This window comes from Chelonoidis abingdonii, chromosome 8 (genome assembly GCF_003597395.2).
Source record: "Chelonoidis abingdonii isolate Lonesome George chromosome 8, CheloAbing_2.0, whole genome shotgun sequence".
NCBI lineage: Eukaryota > Metazoa > Chordata > Testudines > Testudinidae > Chelonoidis > Chelonoidis abingdonii.
This window is the reverse complement of record NC_133776.1, coordinates 51,532,741-51,553,050: the sequence shown is the minus strand read 5'-3', so window position 1 is coordinate 51,553,050 and position 20,310 is coordinate 51,532,741. Positions and strand designations below refer to the sequence as shown.

The 20,310-nt window shown below is 53.3% G+C and overlaps 1 protein-coding gene across 3 annotated transcripts in view; it reads left to right on the top strand.

Annotated features, from left to right (window-relative positions):
* The window catches only part of IGF2BP2 (insulin like growth factor 2 mRNA binding protein 2), a 103,879-nt gene that overhangs the window by 81,038 nt on the left and 2,531 nt on the right, over window positions 1–20,310 (top strand). Inside the window, exons 10-14 of one of the 3 annotated variants that reach the window (XM_032763612.2) lie at window positions 2,493–2,561; window positions 8,352–8,468; window positions 15,550–15,624; window positions 17,346–17,477; window positions 18,417–18,530. In XM_032763612.2, coding sequence (XP_032619503.1) covers window positions 2,493–2,561; window positions 8,352–8,468; window positions 15,550–15,624; window positions 17,346–17,477; window positions 18,417–18,530 — 507 coding nt within the window. The remainder of the gene's footprint in view (window positions 1–2,492; window positions 2,562–8,351; window positions 8,469–15,549; window positions 15,625–17,345; window positions 17,478–18,416; window positions 18,531–20,310) is intronic. The other 2 variants (XM_032763614.2, XM_032763615.2) reach the window with 2 other exon arrangements.

The following is a 20,310-nucleotide window of genomic DNA, read 5'->3' as shown; positions in this document are numbered from 1 at the left end:
TTTATGGGTGTGAGCATGTAGGACAGTGTGGTGGCTGGCCGTGTGGCCTGGTGGGTAGGCCAGTGTCTTGGAAATAGGGAGTCCTGGCTCTGCCACTCACCTGCTGGGTGACCGTAGGCAAGTCGCTTCACTTCTGTGCCTCAGTTTCCCCTCTGTAGAGCATGTTCTGTGGCTTGCAGTAGTGCCTCGTGGTCCCAGACCCATTGTACCTGGCACTGGATGGACAGCCCCTCTGGATGGAAAAGGCTGCAGTCTACTCAGACCAGACAGGATAGGGGCAGGGATGGAACGTACCAGCCAAGGGACCAGACTGTCTCCCCCAGAGTGCACACCCAGCGCCCAGCCTGCACAGGGGGCCCATACGGAGCTGAGGGCTGGGCCTGAGGCCCAGAGGAGCTGTGAGTGTGACAGGAACGGATAGGATGGGAGCCAGTGCTGAGCACAGCATGGTTACCTTGCTGCTGTCATATGCAAAGCTCTGTAATCCCAGCCAGCCTGCTATGCCCTGGCTCTGCTGCAGCAGCTGGAGATTCACACTGAGAACTTGTCTACACTACAAAATTAAGTTGACCTGTGTTCAGTTTACAGCCCTCACAGTGATTACTGCTGTTTTTCATATCCACGCTACCCTGCTGTCAGTGGTATGTGTTTTCACCAGGCAGACTTCCACCAACTGAAGGGGATAGTGTGGGGGGCTGAGAGCCCGAGCTTACCCCCCACTTCCCCGGCTCTCAGGAGTCCAGCAGCTTGCCCAGGATCCAAGTGCGGAGCTCCGTGCCTGGAGCCCAGATGTCTGCTTTTCTCCCAGCAGGGAGTGGGGCACCAGGAGCCCCAGGGGTCACCTGGGCTTGCAGTGGGGAGCTCAGGATCCAGAGCTTGGTTGGCTGTCAGGGTTCCAGTGGGTTCCAGCCAGTTAGCTCTGCGGGAAGCTGAGAGCCCAGGCGGTAGCCGGGTTCACAGCTGGAGTCCCCACACGCCCTGGGGCTACAGCACCAGATGTGAGCCCAGCATGAGGTTCGCTACGAGAAACCTACCAGCCTTTCTTGTCAATTTCACAGCTTCTGTGTGGACCCCTGACATTGATAAACAACAGCTGATGTAAGTATGGCAGCATCTACAGAGATGCTGCATTGCCCTAACGACACCACACAAGCCCTACGCCTCTTGTGGAGGTGGAGTTATACTGTGGGTGTAGCAGCGCACTTAACATCGGTGGGAGCAAGGCTGTAGTGTATACACTGACATAGGTCGATGTAAGCAGCTATAGTGTAGCCCAGGCCTCAGTTTCTCACACACCTTAACCCTGGTCCCTTCTCTGGTTCCGCTGCCTTTCCTCATGTCCCCCAAGTTTAACTGTGGCTAGGGTTAGACCTGCCTGTGTGAATCTCTTCCTGCTGGGAGGGAGTGCTACAGGTGACTGAGATCACGCTGTTTTCACTCTGTCCTCATGCCCAACTTCTTCCTCTCTGCAGGACCAGGTGGCTAGTGCAGCCTGCTCCCTCCTCAGGGCCATTCGCCAAAGTATAAGGTTCCTCCTGCCTTTTGCTGCCTCGTTTGGACCAGTTGGTGATACGTTTTATTACAGTCCTGATCCCGTCAGCAGCCAGGCCATAACTCCACCGCATGGTTCAGCTGTGCACTCCGGGTCAGCTGCAAGGCCTGAGCGTCAGCTGTCCCATGCCACTGAGCTCAGTGGGAGCAGGGTCAGGCCCTTATCAGTTACCCCCACGTCCATCCCTCATACAGGGAGCACTGTCATGGTGTGTTCATGGGGCAGCACCCTGCGGACTCTGGGTGCCAGCCCCTGCACAACCCTGGCTGTTCTCTTTCTTTGTCTCTTGTCTTGTTCTCCACTTCACAACAAGGCTGCAGCCTTGGGACCCCTCCTGAGGTCCCTGGCTCTCCCCTGGGGGATGCTGTCAGATGCCAGGTGTGGCTGACTAGTGTATTTTTCTGGAAATATTGTGCTAGCAGGAACACAAGAGAGCTCCCTGTAGAGTAATGTACAGAGATTCTAGCATCACTGGGGAGCACCCTCCTCAGCCTACCATTGGGTGAGCCACTGAGGGCTGAAGAACTGCAGAAACCAGACACAGCCATGCTGTGAATGGGGGTCCCCCGGGGGTTGTCAGGATATGCTCCAGGTTTGCATGGCCATCTCCATCAGTTTCAGTGGAGATGGGATCATTTATATCAGCCCCAGAGTTTTGATTTGCCTGGGGGAAGGGGCCAATATTTTGCTGGGTCCCGGCAGAGTTTTGGTTGTTCCTCAGGCCTGGTTCTCAGTTCATCTTGCTCCCCCCTCCCCTCCCCGTGTTAGGAAGTACGGCATGCGAAATGGCAGGGGACGCAGGGAAGCCGGTGTACATGCACACTGCGAGGTGCCGGGGGTAGATTCCCAGCAGCCAGCCCCCAGACGTAGCACAGGCCCGATGTGTGTGGACCGTGCTGTCTGGGAACCTGCACTGACTGTGTTTTCTTTCCTGCCGTAGAGCCCCTCGGCATACCTCTCGGGTCTGTATGGAGCCTCCCCCATTGGCGCCTTCCCACAGCAGCACTCTGTAAGTGCCCACTCTGCCTGTGCTGGCACCACTCGCCCTGCTTGGCTGCCGCATTCCTCTCTTGGCTGTGATTCTGTCCGGTGCTGCTCTGCCATTGCAGCGAGCATGCCAGGTCAGTGCCCTCCTGGCAGCCGGCGGCAGTGATGCGGCCACTGGAAATGAGGCTGTGGAATCCAGATGCCTGCAGGGAAATGCTGAGTCCTTTTTCAGAGTGCGTTCCTGGTCCCCTCTGCACAAGCCAGCACATCGGCGCCCGTGCAGGGCTCCCCCACAGCACGGTACGGCCTGGGCACCTCTCCTGTGTCTCCGCAGGCCTTGGTGCCAGAGCTCTTCGAGTCCCCAGCACTCAGAGGCCTGGCAGCGCGCTCTCACTGCGCATGACGTGATGTCGTTACAAATCTGAGCCCCAGGATTTAAACCCAGCCACCAGGAGGAAGCACCAGGGACTGTGGTTTTCTTTTAGCCCCCGAGAATTCCCCTCTGTCCCACTCCCACCAGCTGGTCCATGGTGCATTTACTCAAGTATCAGAGGGGTAGCCGTGTTAGTCTGGATCTGTAAAAGCAGCAAAGAATCCTGTGGCACCTTATAGACTAACAGACGTTTTGGAGCATGAGCTTTCGTGGATGAGTACCCACTTCGTCAGATGCATTTACTGTCTCCCCATTTGTGCTCAGCGGGGAAGCAGGGTGATGAACTGAGCCTTTTAAAGGGCAGGTCAAGGACACATGGCAGGACCTTCCCCGTGCCGGGGTGCAGAGTGGTGGGACCACTTTCCCTGCAAGGGGCACGCGGGTACGGCTGCTGCAAAGGAGGGATGGCTGATGCAGTGCAGGACCAGGTGCTTCTGATGACCATGCAGAGAGCCACAAAGAGAGCACCAGGTCCCTGGTGTCACTGCTCTGCCTGTGTGGGCAGCAAAGCAATTCCAGCCCAGCTCCTCCACAGGAGGCTTATGGGTGGGGACCCCTGGTGGCTCCTATGCAGCCTTCAGGTCCCCTCCGGAGCTGAGTCTGTAGTGCTGGCCTTCCCAAGAGTCTGCCCCAGTGGGTTTGGGCTTACGCTCCTGGGCTTTGCCCCTGAGAGTGATTCATTGCCAGGCTCTCCCTGACCCCCTTCCCCGGCGCTAGCCTGGTCCCAGGACGAGTACAGAGCTAGCAGTTCGGAGATCTGGCTGGCCAGAGGGGCTGAAGCCACCTCTGCCTGTATATTGGGCTGCAGGACAAAGCCTCAGGAAGAGGCACCATCTGCCTCAAGCCAAGAGATCCCCGGCAAGAGTCCCAGCCGCTGGCTCAGGCAGCGTGTGTTCTCCTCATAGGAACCACTGGCCTAGGGCTCCATGAAAGCCTTGCAGGCTTTACAGACGAGCCAGAGATGAATGACTCCCCGAAAACACCCTGCCGCCGCCCCTGCCATTGCCTCACAATTTACTCTGTTGGACCGTCTGTCTGGAGGTGCCACTGCCCCTTCATCTGCTGCCCTGGCACAGTGCCAGCCCCTCCACACAGCACCCTGAGCACCTCAACCCCACCTGCTGGCACCAGCCCTTTCCCTGCTTGGCTCCAGGCTGGGACACTGAGCCACACACACACACCTTTCCCACCAGTGAGAGGTGGACCAAGCCCACCCACTCAGTTCATGTAGGCCCCTAATGCTACCAGTCTGGCCTGGAATCGGGCATGGCCGCACAGAGCAGGGTGGGTACCTCCATCTCCTGAGCCAGCTGATGCCTGGGTAGGTTGTAAAGCTGTCGCATGCTCCGGGCTCCAAGTGGGCATTTGCACATGGCCGTGGCCACAGGTGGTTTCTCTGTTCCTCCGCTGCACATGGGAGGTGCTACGGCAGCTCTCCTGGGCAGCTTGTTGCTGCTGCCGTCTTAGTGCCTGTGCCTTTTCTGGGGGGCAGAACCCCAGGCTGGGAGCTGCCCCAGGCGAGGTATAGCTCAGTGGTTTGAGCATTGGCCTGCTAAACCCAGGGTTGTGAGTTCAATCCTTGAGGGGGCCATTTAGAGATTTGGGGATTTGGTCCTGCTTTGAGCAGGGGGTTGGACTAGATGATCTCTTGAGGTCCCTTCCAATCCTAATAATCTATGATTCTATAATGGACACACCCCTCTGGGCCAGGCTGTTCACTTGGGGGAGAAGTTGTGGGTGTTTGTGCCCATTGGGGTAGAGCCACATGCAGCTCCTAGGAGTAAAGGAGTGTGACCTGGGGTCCCGTGCTGAGCCCTGGCGAAGTCGGGAAAGGACCAAGAGCCAGCATTTCCCCAGAGAGGAGCCTGACACTTCACTCCTACAGCCCCACTCGGCCCTCTGAAGAAGGTCCAGTGTCCATTGGTTCTGGGTTTGAAATGGGCCTTGGAATGAATGATGGATGCAGCCCCTTGGATGAGGAAACCAGGACTGGCATCTACTCACTGCCTTCCTGCAGCATGCACCAGTGGCTGCTCTGCATGTCAGTTCTGTGCCAGTACAACTGCATCTGTATTAGGGGTCCTAGCGCTTTCACTAGACCAATATAAACTCCCTACCCTACCCAAAATAGCTAAATCAGAATCAAAACTGTGTGTAGAGCAGCCTCAAATAGTACTTGCTTTTACCAGGGGCGTCTGAGCTATCAGGACAGCAGAAATGGCCTCTAAATCTGCTGCAAGCCCTATCTGGGGGTCTTTTTTTCCCTCCCTCTTTCACCACGCTGGCAGTATTTAATGATGATTATGGTGTTTTAGCCAGTCAGAGAGACACACACGGTGGACCCATCCTCTGGCAAATGCTCTTCTTTCTAGTGCTTAGGGAAGGAGGCTTTGAGAAACACTCAGCAGTGGGTTGGATTGTTGAACCTTTTAAACATGGCACGATTGGATTGTTGGTTTTACCAAATCGAAACCTTGCACGAAGCAGCCAAGATGAGAAATGCAGATCGTAAAAGCGAAGAAGCCACGAGGAGAGAATGTTCACAGGTCCGGTGTGGCTGCCTGGCTACTAGATGGATCTCAAGGATCCTAGGGAAGTTTGGATTAAGCACTGGCAGGTCTGTTAGGTTTGCTCCAGATTCTGTGCTGAACATGGTATGTCAGCACTAACTAGGGACTTCCGAAAAGGGGCCAGTGGCCTGGCCTTGGTGGATGTGGGGTGGCCCCCGAATAAGGTCATAACACAGTCAGAGGAGGAGGCCACATTGCTATGTGTGCATAGGAACCCCAGCCAAAGCTATGGGTGTGGCTTCTGCTTCAGTGAAGTGACTTTTGCTTTTTGAAATAGAAATTGCCAGCTCTGGAGATCAAAGCCCTTCATCACCCAGATAGGGGCTGCTGTGGTTGTAGCAGGCTAAGATTTCCCTCACCACCATGCCAAAACCACAGGAGCTGGCAACATTGCCTTTCCCCCAGCCCTTCCTCCAGCCCGTCCTTCTCTGAGCACTGGGATGCACATGTACTTGAGGACACTGCATCTTCAAGGGTCTTCCAAGCCAGAGCAGCAGAGGGGCACTGGTAAAGCCTGCTGGGCAAGGTGCTGTGTGTCCTCCCCACCCCCCTGAAAATCCATGCAGTGAGCAGCAGGAGAGCAGGGCTGTGATGTGTGCCTCCATGCTCACCTGCTGTGTGTGAGTGTGGCCCCCTGGCTCCCCTGGGCATGAGTGTGGTGTGACATGGAACTGGGCGCAGGGGGTAGATCACAGCGGTCTCTGTGTGCATGTCACTTGGGTCAGCTAGTCTGAGAATGCAGGTGTATCACAGGGGTTTCAGAAGGGGGAAGAACCATGTGTCCATGACCAGTCATAGCAGCACCCCAGCATTTCCTGCATGAGCGTATCTGGGAATCGGCCTAGGTTTCTGACCATCGCATTGCGTTCTGGGGGCGCTGGCATTTCTCGGGGCTTTGCAGAGCGACACACAGGCTCAGCCTCCCAAATGAGCCCTGATTCAGTCAGCCTGTTTGAAAAGCAAAGGGGGGGTTCATTTAAGCGATGCTCAGAATATGCTTGGCTGCCATCAGCTAGCTCCGCAGTCATATACAGCAGTGCTTCGGATGATTGTTTATGGAAATGGCTCTCCTAGACCTTCCACCAGCACTTCCCATCATATTCTCACAGCTTGGCTGAGAAGTCCCATTGTGACTGCTGTGATTCCCTGGGTACGAGTTGCAAGATCAGGCCCGATGGTAGTAAGAGAAGATTCTTTTTGTGCAGGATCTTGACCTGTGTTATCACTGTGTCTGAGCCACATTATCTGGGTAACTTCTGTCTGCCGCTGTGGTTATGACCTGGGCCTGCTCCAATTGCAGTTCAGGGGAGTGGCTGGGCCCTCCCTCTCCTTCAGATCTCACCTCTCTTGACTGTGTGTCAGCTGGAGAGCCTGTGCGGAGACCCGCTTTTTGCTGTGTGCACCTACGTAGTGAACAGTGAGCCTGTCGTATCAGTGTTCCAGCCCCCGTTGCCCTGGAAAGGGCTCAGAGCCCTTTGCCAACACTCACTGAGCAAGCCTCGCTTGTTAGGTCGTTAACTGTGCAAGATGGATAAGGATCTTCAGTTTAAGCTGAGTTGTGCGCAAAGCCATGTCAGCATCTCCCCATTATTGGTGCTGTGGGGACAGTTACTGCTCTGCCGCTGGGCACTGCATCAGAGCCAGGACTAGCCACTGGACACACAAAACCCAACCCAGGACCAGGCAGTGGGTGCGGGCAGCCTGCCTGCGTGCTGGGGTGAGAGCTAATGGCCAGAGCGGGGAGCCATGGTACAGTGAACGTGGGGTAGGCTCACTCCCAACACCCCCGTGCCTCCCACCTCCAGGGGCAGGGAAAAGGGGGCCCCCAATTACCATAGTGCACAAGGCCTCAAAATTTTTTAGCCTGGCCCTGGTGCTGGCAAGGGGACGGGACCCAGCTTTGGTACAGCATTATCACCAGCCTGCATCCAGGTCTTTCTGCAAAGCCCTGCCTGGCAGCACAGCAAAGGAGCGGAAACCCTTTCTCAAAACCAGAATTAAAGGCATTTAGATCCCAGGGGCCCTAGCAACTTACCCAGAGGCTGGCATCTTACCCGTGACAGCTCTGTGATGGACCAAGGAGGAGCCTGGCGTCCTGATCCCCCACCCCAACCTCTCTTTGCCACATCACGAGATCAGTCTAGCTGTCCTCATACCTATGTTAAAATCAAGACTGGCATTTTCTAGGAGATCAGCCCTAGTTCACACCCACAGGAGTCCCTGGGGAAGGGTCTCTGGTCTGTTCTATGCAGGCACTCAGGCTGGACCCATCCAGCCTTCCAGCCCAGGAATCTCATTTTTCTGGGCTGTGCGGGTAAGAGCACATGGAACCTGCCCACATACTTGTGCGTGAGGATTTTGTTTGCGTCGTAGCTGCCTCCACGCTTCTCTCTCTCCTGCCCTGTCGCTCGCTGCACTGTGTCGCACGCAGATCGCATCTTTTGCATGCTGCTCTGTGTGTCCACTTGTTTACGCATCATCTGAAAACTCAAGTGCCTGTTCAGATATTTAGATGTCTTCCTGGGGTGTGACATTTCAAATATCTAGGTCTTCATAAGCAGTGAAATGCATAACAATAAGAGAAACCCTCCCACCCTGTCATAGGAAAAGAGCATGGTTTCATGGGCATTTTAGACATGCTCAGCTTTGCAGATTTCATTTCTCTTGCAGGGGGCAAATCAGCTGTACCCTGATTGCATGTGTCCACGAGCCATGAAATGGAACCCTGCCCTGCCTGCCTAGCGGCTGGGAAAGCATCAGGCAGGCCGGGTTCCGACTGAGCGCTCTGTGTTTGTCTCTCTCTTCTCAGTTGCCGGCACAGGAGGTTGTGAATTTATTCATCCCGACGCAAGCAGTGGGTGCCATCATTGGGAAGAAAGGCCAACACATTAAACAGCTGGCAAGATTCGCTGGTGCCTCTATCAAGGTAAGCAAAGACCTTGGCTGGCTGCCTTCATCCCCACCCTCCTCCTCTCGGGTGTCTGCAAACCAACTGCCCGGCTGGCACGGAGAAAGGAATCAGTACCTTGACACATTGGGATCAGAACCCTAGCAGTCAGGCACCTAAATCCATTTCAGGCTCGGGTGCCAAATGCTTCTTCATCTCTGTCCCCCTGAGGGCTCTGGTCTCTCCCCTTACGCATCATGTCTGTTGATGGTGACATCCTCTTGTGAGCCAGCGAGGGGATGTCACTCCAGAGCGTCTGCCATCCCCAAATCTCTCAGCTTCCGTGAGCTACTGGGGGGTGGTGCTGCTGAAACCTGTACAGCTCTTCTGATGTGGGGAATACCACCGCAATGGTGATTAGCTGACTACTCACAGGCAGGCATTGTACCAGTGCTGCTGGCCCCTGGGGTGGGTGAATGGGATGGTCCCCACCACATCGCTAGGGAAATGGAGGGGCAGAAATGCAATATTCAAACCTGACCGGTTCAAAATGAGACATTTGTCAGAATGGCTCCGTTTTCAGCCGTTCCCCAGTAAAGGTGACAGGAGCTGCAGGTACTGAGCCACTCTGGCAGGCAGGTGCCTCAGTATGGACCTAGCTGCCTAATTTGATTCCCCCTCTTTGAAATTGATGGTCAGAAGTTTGAAGTGATTTGAGTAAGGCCACTGACGATGAGGCCAGGATCTCCTGCCTCCCACTCCTACTCTAACCACTAGACATACTAACCCACAGCAGAGGTGAGACATGCATGCCACCGTTGACCCCTGTCTCTTCAGTGCAGCTTCCTTCCCCATCGATCCAGTCCTTGTTTTACTGGAGTCACCTGGAGAGAAACCAGAGTTCAATCTGACCAGTGTCCGGGTGCTAAGGAGCTTTGGGGAAAAGCATGCCAGCATGAACCCCTCAGACCGGTGTCCTGGGTGCAGAGTGTGTTTCTGGTTGAACAAGACGGCTGCAAACACAAATACTTCTCTAATGGAATAGTCCCCATGTGCTTTCTAATGCACAATTATAAAACCATCAGGAAAGCTGAATGGACAGGGATATTTAATGCTCAACACAGCCTAAGACCGCTCTAGAGCTCTGACTCACAGGTCAAGGCCCTCTCAGATCCTTTAGAAGATGATAAAATAGTTTGCCGTGGTTGAATCACTGTAACGGGACAGACAAGTTCATCTGCGTTCATCATAATTGCCTGGGAATTAATCCTAGAGTCTCAGCACGAAGACCTATGGGGTGTACCTCCAGACACACTGGAGTCAGAGCAGCCATGTTCCCCGAAGGGACTATTAGTGATGAGACACCAGCAGAACAGGTAGTGCGGGGAGCTAGGCTGGAAGCAGTGTGGTCACGTGGACAGAGCAGTGCACAGAGTTTAATAAAGTTCACTTGTTCAGCTTACGCACCTCCAACCTCACTCTTTGCAAATGAAACGTGGTGGCAGCGCCGGAGCGGTGAGTTCTCTGCAGCACAGCAGTTGGCGGCGTCAGCCGTGGCACTCGGTCCGACACCCCCAGCCCTGGATTGTGCAGGCACAAACCTAGCCCAGCGATGGACCCGGGCAAAGGAGGAGCTGAGCTGTGCACAGACCTGGCCATGCAGGAGGATGACAACAGCAGGAAAGTGAAACTGCTACTTTACCATACTAGGGAACAGAGCAGAGAGGTCGGCACCACTCTGAAGCTCACCATGCCCTCAAACCTCACAGCAGTGCCCTGTTGCTCCCCAGTGCAGAACTGCAGAGGGACTAGAGACCCATCCTAAGGGAAGGGGATGGACCTCTATGCTACTGCCTTACGCACACTGGCTGCAACATGTGATTCTGGGCGCTTGTCAGACTCCTTGATTCAGGACAGGACAGTCTGCGGCACTTGGGATCCCGCCTGTGGGAGCGGCTGTGCCGGGAAGGTGATCTCAGACTAGACAGATGTTTACCCATGAGACATGCAGTGGAAGCTGCAAGAGAGAGAATGACAGTCCCAGAAGTACGTACAATGAGACAACAGCAATGGCGAGCAGGTGGCCAGGGCTCCGTGAGATGAATTTACCAAGGGAGACGGCTTGAGCAGGTAGAGATGGGCCCTGTGCTAGGACAGCACTGCAAGGAACAAGACAAACTGAACCAGTGTGGGCAAAGCAGACAAAGGTCCCCAAAGATTGTCAGACTTGTACAAGATGGGCATATTGGGCTCAGTCTGTTGGGCCAGGAAAGCAGGAGGAGCCAGTACCAACTCAATGCATGCTGCAACTGTTACCAAGAAACATCTGTGCATATTCGCTGAAGAGTACGGGCGTCTGGAATGTGATTCCTCAAGTTGATTTGCTTCATTACACATTTCAAAAGCAAGCAGTGCAATTAATAAGGTCCATAAATGATGAGCACAATGCAGTCCAGAGAAAAATGTTCACCTCATAGAACTAGCCTGGAACACCGTTGCCAGGCCGGGCAGCTGAATTGTTGTGTGCAGATGGCAGTACACAAGACCTCTTTTGTGGGCCATACAGACATGTACAAGCCCTGGATTGATCGGGGCATCCAGAATTTTCCATGCAAGACAATGCAAGAAAGACCACAGACTCCCACTGCATCACATACAGCCCCAGCAAATACCCTCCAATGGCATCTAGGATCTACAAACCCAATCCTGGACAATGATTCCACACTTCACAGGCCTTGGCTGGCAGCCGTCCTTGCCCGGCAGGCCAGTCGGCGCCCACAACAGCCTGCCAACCTGAACGTATTCTCCCAGCAACTGCACACCGCACAGTGCTCTAGCTCAGACCATCCATGCAACAACCCGATGCAACTCTGCCACATACTACACGCGCGACACCATCAAGGACCTAACCAGATCAGCCACACATCATGGTCATTCACCTCACGCCACCAATAATAATCCATCATATCCAGCAATGCCCCTCGCTATGTACAATCGGGCCAAACTGGACATCTCTACGGAAAAGGATAAATGGAACAAACTCAGTATAGGAATGGCAACACAAAACCTGTAGGGAGAGCACTTCAACTCCCTGCCACACTAGAGCAAGCCTTAAGGGCCTGATCCTGCAGCAAAAACTTCAGGACCAGACTTCAAAGAGAAACGCTGAGTTTCAATTTCATCTGAAAATTGGACACCATCAGACAGGGTTAACAAAGACTGTGAATGCTGCCACTACAGAACCAGTTCTCTCTCCCTTGTGTTTCACACCTCAACTGCTAGAACAGGGCCTCATCCTCCCTGATTGAACTAACCTCGTTATCTCTAGCTTGCTTGCTAGCATATATGTACCTGCCCCTGGAAATTTCCACTACATGCATCTGACGAAGTGGGTATTCACCCACGAAAGCTCATGATCCGAAACGTCTGTTAGTCTATAAGGTGCCACAGGATTCTCTAGTGCTGCAGAGCAAGAAGAAAAAGGGGGAGTCCCATGAACAGTGGAGGCAATGGCACAAGTATATGGGGATGTGTTCCAAGGTAACGGGGGCCTAGCAGGAAAACTGTTCCTGGAAATAGACCCCACAATGGAACCTATGCGCTTAGCACAAAGGACAGCTCTGGTAGCACTGTGTAATCTGGGGCACAAGGAGCTCAACAGTCTGCAGACTGGGGGTACTGTAGCACATGCAGAGCCAATACAGCCTCAGTAAGCAGCATGGAGGTGTACAGAAGCCATCAGGCAAATTACACATCTGCATAGACCCAAAGCCACTGAACCAGGGATTGAAAAGATGACACTATCCCCTGCCCACCATTGATGCCATCTTGCTAGAACTCTCCAAAGGCAAATCTTTGTGGTCTCTGATGTAAGGAATGGAGTTTGGCAAATAAGCTGGCTGACAACCTTTGCAACAACATTTGGTGTCTACAGGTGGCTGCAGATGGTGATGGGCATAAGCCCAGCACCAGATGTGTTCCAAGGAAGACTCGCCCAAGTGCTGGAAGGGCTGCCTGGGATGAACATAATTGCAGATGATATCCTCATTGTAGGTGAAGAGAGCAACAATACAGATGCTGAACAAGACAATGACAGAAAACAGGCTTTTCTACAACGATGCTGGGACAAAAATATAAAACTCAACTCCGAAAAGAAGCCACTCAAACAGCATGAGGTGCCATACACTGGACACCAGTTGATAGCAAGGGCACTGAAAGCGGATCCCAACAAGCTCAAGGCATGCTCCAGAGGGCTTGAAAGGGGTGCAGTGGTTTGTAAGAACAACATTGTTCTGTCCAAGTTCTGGCTGCAGTGGCGGAACCCATACAACAGCTCCTGAGGCAGGGTATTGAGTGGGACTGGCAGGTCCCCAACAGCAAGCATTGGACACACTGAAACAAATGATAATGTATGCCCCCGCCCTGAAGTACTACCAGGCAGGAGAGCTGTCTCCCAAAGAGGCTGCAGAAAAAGACATCCAACCAGGGAGGCCAGAAGACAAAAGCCAACTTCTGGTAGGAGCAGAACCAAATTTTCAAATGAAAAATGAATCGAGAGTGTAGGTCAGAATCATATTTTGAGGACAGAGAACTGTTGTCCTTGCCACAATAAGGAAGGATGTCAGGCAAAAAATACACACCTCACGGCTGGGCATTGACAGCTGTCTGAGCCCGGCTTGAGAGTGTATTTACTAGCTGTGAATGGATACACAACTCTACCCCATGGATAGAAGGATGTGACAGCAGAAGGAGACTCTGTTACCATGTGAGCTGCCAGCCTATCCATGGGAACAGGTGGGAGCAGACGTATTTACCTTCAAGGAAAAACAGCGCTATTCAGTGCTATTCAGATGCAGCGTACCCCCAGAGTAATAGAAAGGTGGAATCAGCCATGAAAACAGCTAAGAGACTGTTACACAAGGCTGTTTCCTCCTCCTCCTCCTCCTCCTCTTCCTCTTTGCTAGCATTTTTGGCACACAGGGGTTCCAAACAGTCCAGACCAAGGAAATAGTGGGGTGAAGGATCAAAACCCTTCTACCAGTAAAGGGAGATCTGTTGCAGCCAGAAGAATGGAAATGCTGTGAAAGGAGATGGCCAAGAAGCAGAGAAAGCAGGTACTAGAAAGGAGGGGTAAGTGGTGCAGTGGCACACAGATCATACGAGGTGACTGCACAGGAGGGATGAGTGACCCGAAGGAAGAGGAGACACTTGGGAGCCAGCAGACACAGCACCCAGAGAGAGCCCACAGCAATACAGAGATCCCAAATGGAGGGACAGAACCATGCAGAGGCCGACCCCTCAGGGATGGAGGAGACTCCAGAGACAGTCTGCTGTTCTTGGAGAGAGGTGACAGGAAGATGGAGTTAGGTTGCTCCTGGTGCAGTTGCCTGCTGAGGAGACCAAAGTGTGTTCCAGAGCCTGTGTCTGGGTAAAGACAAGCCCAGCTTGACTCTGTGCTAGGAGCTTCTGGCTGAGGGACCTGGGTCGGGAGCTGGGTGTCAAACTGTATCGCAATGTCTGTAAAATCGTGAAGATGGACCATGACCAGCGGGACCAGAGTCATTGGGCCCGTGCTCCCTGGAGGGACTGTCACTGAGGGGACATCAGCAGGCCAGGCAGTGCAGGGAGCTGGGCTGGATGCAACGTGGCCACGTGGACAGAGCAGTGCACAGGATTTAATAGTTCCACTTGTTCAGCTTACCCCACCTCCAGCATCACTCCTGGCTGATGCGGGGAATATGGGACGAGGGGGACAGACTGCTGGGGGAAGGGCTTTGCTGTGGGGGTGCCCAACCCACACCCAGGCATTCAGACCCAGGTGCCAATCATCAGGCTGACCTGTGCAGCGAAGACAGCGGTGACCTGCCGCTCTTCGTTCATTCCCCTAGGAGAAACGAACTCTCCCTCCTCTGGGCTGAGCCAGCGTGTATTGAACATAGACACCATTGGCAGCTTCCCATTCCACTGTAACTGGGGACACAGCTCCTTCCCTTGGGTCCGGGGGGAGCCCATAGCGAGGGGCAGGCTGAGCCCCCGGCTGCTCACATGGCTTTTGACATGTGAAGACCGAATATCTCCCCACAACAGTGCCCCCTTCCCACACACACCACCCCCTCAGGGGAATGTAGTTGGGTCCAGGGAAGGCAGCTTGACATAGGGAGCAGCTGATACTCATGGGCAGTGACTCAGTGATGCAGACAGACACACAACCACTTGGGGGCTTGGTTCCAGGCCACCGCAATGTGGGTCAGCTGGTGTGTCATTCTTGAGTCAGGGTGAACTAACTCATGAATCAGTGTTTAACTCTTTCCATGTGAAGGCAGTGTGAGTGCCATGGCAAATGCTGCTGGACTCTCATGTTGAGCTTGTCTCAAGACAGAGGGCCTGTCCGATCCCATTTCCACAGAACAGACCCCCCCCAGTGCCACTCCCCTGAAGTCGGCGGGACTAGATAAAGGGATACTGCCCGCTAGCGTCTGCTAACACACCTTGCAACTGACCCCCTCAAGCCTCCAGGTGCCTCTGTCATCAGGGGCACTGTGACTGCACACCTCCCTGTTTGTGCAGGACTCGGCACAATCCAGCACAGCCAATTCCATGTTCAGAGCCTGCATTATTTTTTCAGCAACATGCAGGCAGAGATCTAGTGAGCTGGGCACATCTGCAAACCCTTCTGCCCAGCATCCAAATGCTCAGATCTCGGCAGAGTTTGTCAGGTCAGCTAAATGGGCCTTTCAACACAACAGAAATGTTTGCAAGCAATGTCCCCTTTTGCTGAAAACCCTCAAAGGGAAATGCTGATGAAAAGGAGAGGGAATTCATTTTTGTCTAAACTTTTCCTGGAGAAAATCCTTGTTTCCCAGCTAATCCAGTTCTGAACTACTCTAGTGTGAAATCAGGCTTTTGTAGACAGAGCAAATTCCACTCTGCATCCATTAAAGAACATGAAATACCCTGAACGCTCTGATGCCTTCCCGAGATCTGGCTGAGCTCCCCATGACACACACAGTCTGAGTGCTCCTATGGGGGGGGCAGACCCAGGGTCAGGTGTGGGGGCCTGGGGAGTGTGTGCCAGGCTCATGTTGCTGTTAATCACTTCTTGCCTCTCTGTGGCTCATAGATTGCCCCAGCAGAGGGTCCAGATGCCAGCGAAAGGATGGTCATCATCACCGGGCCCCCGGAAGCCCAGTTTAAGGTCAGTGGGAAGCGGGTAGGGCGGAGCAAAGCAGGGGCTCTGTGATACTGTACAGATTCAAAGCCCCTGGGTGCTCGGCCCTGGAGAAACCAGAGTGCAAACATGCTTTAAAGGGTAGCTCTGAGAACTCCGGGTTAGCAGGGAGGGGAGAGAGCAGACTGATGGGCCTGATCCTGTGTGAAGGGAGCTGAGGCTCAGCAGTAGCATCTCCTCTCCCTTGCCAGTGGGAGGGCCATGCTGTTTGTGCCCCAGAGGAGTGGGGGGGAGGGCTAGCAGGGTGCCACAGGCACAGTGCCTTGCCTGGCTGTGCTAATGAGGCAGCCTGCTCTTTCCTGTCCATGCAGGTTCCATGCATGAAGAGAGCTAACTGCACAGATGTGCTCCTGGCCTGGGGTGGAGGCCCCCTGCCTGCAGACAGCCACCCAAAGGGGGGCTGCATGATGCTTTTACAGCCAGGAGAGGGCGCTGATGCCCAGCAGGGAACCAAAGCTCAGCATTATAGGGACAGATTGGCAGAGCTCAGCTCTGGTTCCACCTGCAGTCTTGGGCTCCCCCTACAATTCCAGGGCAGCTGAGTGTCACTGCAGAAGCGATCAGTCCTCAGACAGTTAGCTATGTTCATGGGTGTCATGTCGTTATTATGCTTCTATGTCAACACCTCCTTGAAAGGAACAGGGGGAGAGCACACCTCAGAGTTGTATCCTCTGCACTCACAAGAGCTATGGACCTACAGGGCTAGTACCATTTGCATTCTGCAAAAGGCAGTTGGGCTATCAGCAAGGGGCAGCACTGCCTCAATGGCCCGCTTCCACTCTGCACTTACTGGAAGGAGACTGCCATCCACCAATTCCCCCGAATTGGGCCCCGCGCCTAAGAGGGCCCCACATCCAGTGAGAATCCCTTCCCTGGCTAGAAGTGCCTTTTTAATTTTTACTCACCCGGATTCCAGTGGCACTTCGGCGGCTGGTCCTTCGCTCGCTCCGGGTCTTCGGCAGCACTTCGGTGGCGGGGTCCTTCAGTGCCGCCGAAGACTCGGAGCATCACCCGGTGAGTACAAGCCCCATGTGTTTTTTTTTTACATGTGGTGTGTTGTTTTTTTTTTAGTCATCCCTGCCAGGGCCCCATCGAAACTGTTCGAATTGGGCCCCGCACGACCTAAAGCCAGCCCTGCTGCCAACAGTCCTGCCTCGGGATCCCAGTGTCCTCCTCTGGCCTTCATGATGCCTTCTGGCCCCATGGTACAGAACTGGCCATGTAGAATTTCAGGAGTGCAGGGCCCTGGCACGTGAGGTGCCGCCTGGACGGAGCCCCAGAGCATGAGGTGCCACACAGACAAGGCAGCCCCAGGGAGTGGTGTTACTCCCATTGTGCAGGCAGGGAGCCAAGCTCCAGAAGGTGAAGGGCCAGATGTCCCAGCGTGCTCAGTTCCCAGGATAGGGGCCTGATCCAGAGTCCTGGACGCTAAGAGCATTTGAAAATCTGGCCATTTCAGCAAGATGCCTAACTGGGAGCTGCTGCTTATGGGGTGCCTCTGAACTCTGGCCTTGGGCCCCCAGGGGGTCTAAGGGAGCCAAGAACTCACTTTGCCTCCTGGTCAGGTGGTTTAGCCCATAGACCACTCTTCCTCACTGTGGCCCAATCCAGTTCTCCCTTCCCTGCCCCACATGCACAGAAATAGAGCTTGAGCCTGGAATTCACCATGGGATCTTCTTCCTCTCCAGGCCCAGGGCCGGATATTTGGCAAACTGAAGGAAGAAAACTTCTTTAATCCCAAAGAAGAAGTGAAGCTTGAAGCCCACATCAAGGTGCCTTCCTCTGCAGCTGGACGCGTGATAGGCAAAGGTGGCAAAACGGTACATCAGCCAGACCCAGGAGATGGGGGAGTCGTGGAGCTGAAGTTCCTTTGGCTTTGTTTGCTGATTGTTCTGTAGCTCTTTTATAGCCACCCAGCATGGAGAGAAAATCACATGGGACAGGACACCCCTGCACACACACACCCAGCAGAGCAGCTGGGATCACTTCAGGGCCTTCAGTAATACAAACAGTTCTGATCCTGCAGCAGACATGGTCCGTGGTCCTGTGCTGTTGGGTCCTGCCCAGTGAACTGCACCAGCAGCCTGGCAGGAGAGTCTCTGCTTTGTTAGATTGGCATCACCATCTCTGGCGCCAGTCCTTCTGATGCCTGTGCCAAAATTCTCTCTCACTGAGTCCTTCCCTATACTTATTGGCCAGCTGGGGGCACTGCAGAGCCATTAGCTACCCATCCTTCAGTCACTTTGGGAGATGTCCTGATTCCTTAGGCGGAGGGTATTTGGAATTGCTGGGCACTGCCACAGCTGGGTGAGCAGAGCTAAGCTCATACCGCTGCTGATCTGAGAAGCTCAGCAAAGTACAAAGATGTGTGGGAAGAAGGGAGAGATCCCTCCAGTCGGCTGGTTAGACTCTGCATATGGCTAACGGTGTAGAGTCCAGTCTGCAGTGAACAAAGCCACGGTAAACGTGCTTTGCCTGGAGGCGCTAAGGAGGGAGACAGAGAGCTCCCAGTCTGTCCGCATGGTGCAGCCCATCCAGGATCCATAGAGCGCTGGATCCATTGACCACAACCCTAGCCCATGTCTTCCACACCCTAAGCTGCCCGCTGGAGCAGACGCACCAGAAGAGCAGAACACCGCTGCTGGCTGTCCTGTTCCTGGCTGGGCTTTGAGGAAAACCCAGGATCGGTTTGGGGGTAGGTGCAGTAGCTGGAGTGGTTAACAATGCACACAGACTTGTTAAAACTTCTCTTGTTACAGGTGAACGAACTGCAGAACTTAACCAGTGCAGAAGTCATTGTCCCCCGTGACCAAACACCTGATGAGAATGAGGAAGTTGTCGTTAAAATCATCGGGCATTTCTTTGCCAGTCAGGTACAGGGCATGAATATTTTTCAATTTCCAAAGTATTTTGTGGCAGAAGGGAAATCTGTCCACCCCTTCACATCAGGGACAAAGTCTGTATTATCTATACAAATCCTGCCTTCTTGGTTCTGATACAAGGGTGTGAACCCTGGCTTCCCATAAGTACAAAACCATTGCAGTACGTGCATTTGGGTATGTTGTCCCTAGATTTAAAATGTACATATCACACACACAAGTCAATTGGTTTCCTATACGTGTAACCAGCTCTGTTCATGTGATACTGAAGCAGTTCATTTGTAAATGATTGTTACTGTTCTAGTACTGTTAACTTTCCCACGTTGCACACATCAGCTCTCACCCTTTTCCCATTGGAGTCAATAGGAACTCAGGCATTGATGTCAAGGCAAACTGGATCAGTCCCACTGTGGATATCAGCGTACACACATTTCACAACCTTACCCGTGAGCAAAGAGGTCAGAGTTGTAATCACCTGAACCCTTCCGATGCCTGACCATTAGTTTGCTTAAATTTGCCTCAGTCACATTGCATCTGAGTAGAATTTTGCATTTAATTTCCTTCCTCTCTGCCCCTCCCCCCCAAAAAAGAAATCTACCCCTAACACCATCTCCAGGTGACAGCTGGGGTCTTGCAGGTCCAACTGCTGACTGGAGCCATTCTGTCAGTATTAGTTTGATACAGATCTGTGTCCGTATCTGTCCACCTGGAGAGCTCAGGGCTATAGGTGGTTATTTCCCTGACCCTTCTAGAACAGGGGATCTCAAACTGGGGGTTGGATCCCCTCGGGGGTCATGAGGTTATTATATATGAGGGGGTCGTGAGCTGTCAGCCTCCACCCCAAACCCTGCTTTGCCTCCAGCATTTATAATGGTGTTAAATATATAAACAAGTGTTTTTAATTTATAAGGGGGGTCACACTCAGAGGCTTGCTATGTGAAAGGGGTCACTAGTACAATAGCTTGAGAACCACTGTTCTAGAATGTTCCAGCCCTGTGGTTGGCAGGAGCCTGTTCCGTAGCACCACAGTGAGCGCGCCCGAGCTGACAAGGGTGGAAGGTGCTGGTATATGATTTTGTTGGTTATAAATTATGAACTAGGACAGATTTTCAAACATAAGGGACCTGATGAGCACCCACAAGCGCCTGCTGATCCCCAGTTTGTGGCCTCTTTGTGCTGCAAGAGCAAAGGGGGAGAGAACCTGCCCGGTCATCACCACGGGCAGCATCCAGCCTGTACTGACTGTTTCTAGGCTAATGGAAGCCATTACAGTCTTCCCTAAAGGCTAAGTAGAAAGAGCATCTCCTTAGTCCTGCTCACCTAGCCACACATCACGGCACAACCCAGGACAGAAGAATGGGGGTACACTACAACTCCTTGCAGTGGTAACTGCTTCTCTCTAGGTGGTGTCAGGAATAAATCAGTGGGGATACAGCTCCTCCGTCTGATAAATGATTGGTACAAACAAGAGAGCTTTTACCTAAAACTACTTTTTATTAGCTCTTAAGCACACATACATACACACATGCTGTAGTGTAGCAGCAGGGTTAGCGCATCCCAAACATCTATATTTACCCAAAGTCTGGAATGGTTTTGAGAAATCAGCTACCAGCCTTTCGGGTGCCCTCCTTCCACCCAGCTGCTGGGGAATTAAGGTGCCAGCTCCTTGCCCAAAGGAAAACTTCCTCAGGCTGCTCCAAAATGTATCCTTTTGCCTAATCTTTTATAGCTAACTTAAACAAAGCACATAACTCATAGTGACTCCTGGTGGGTC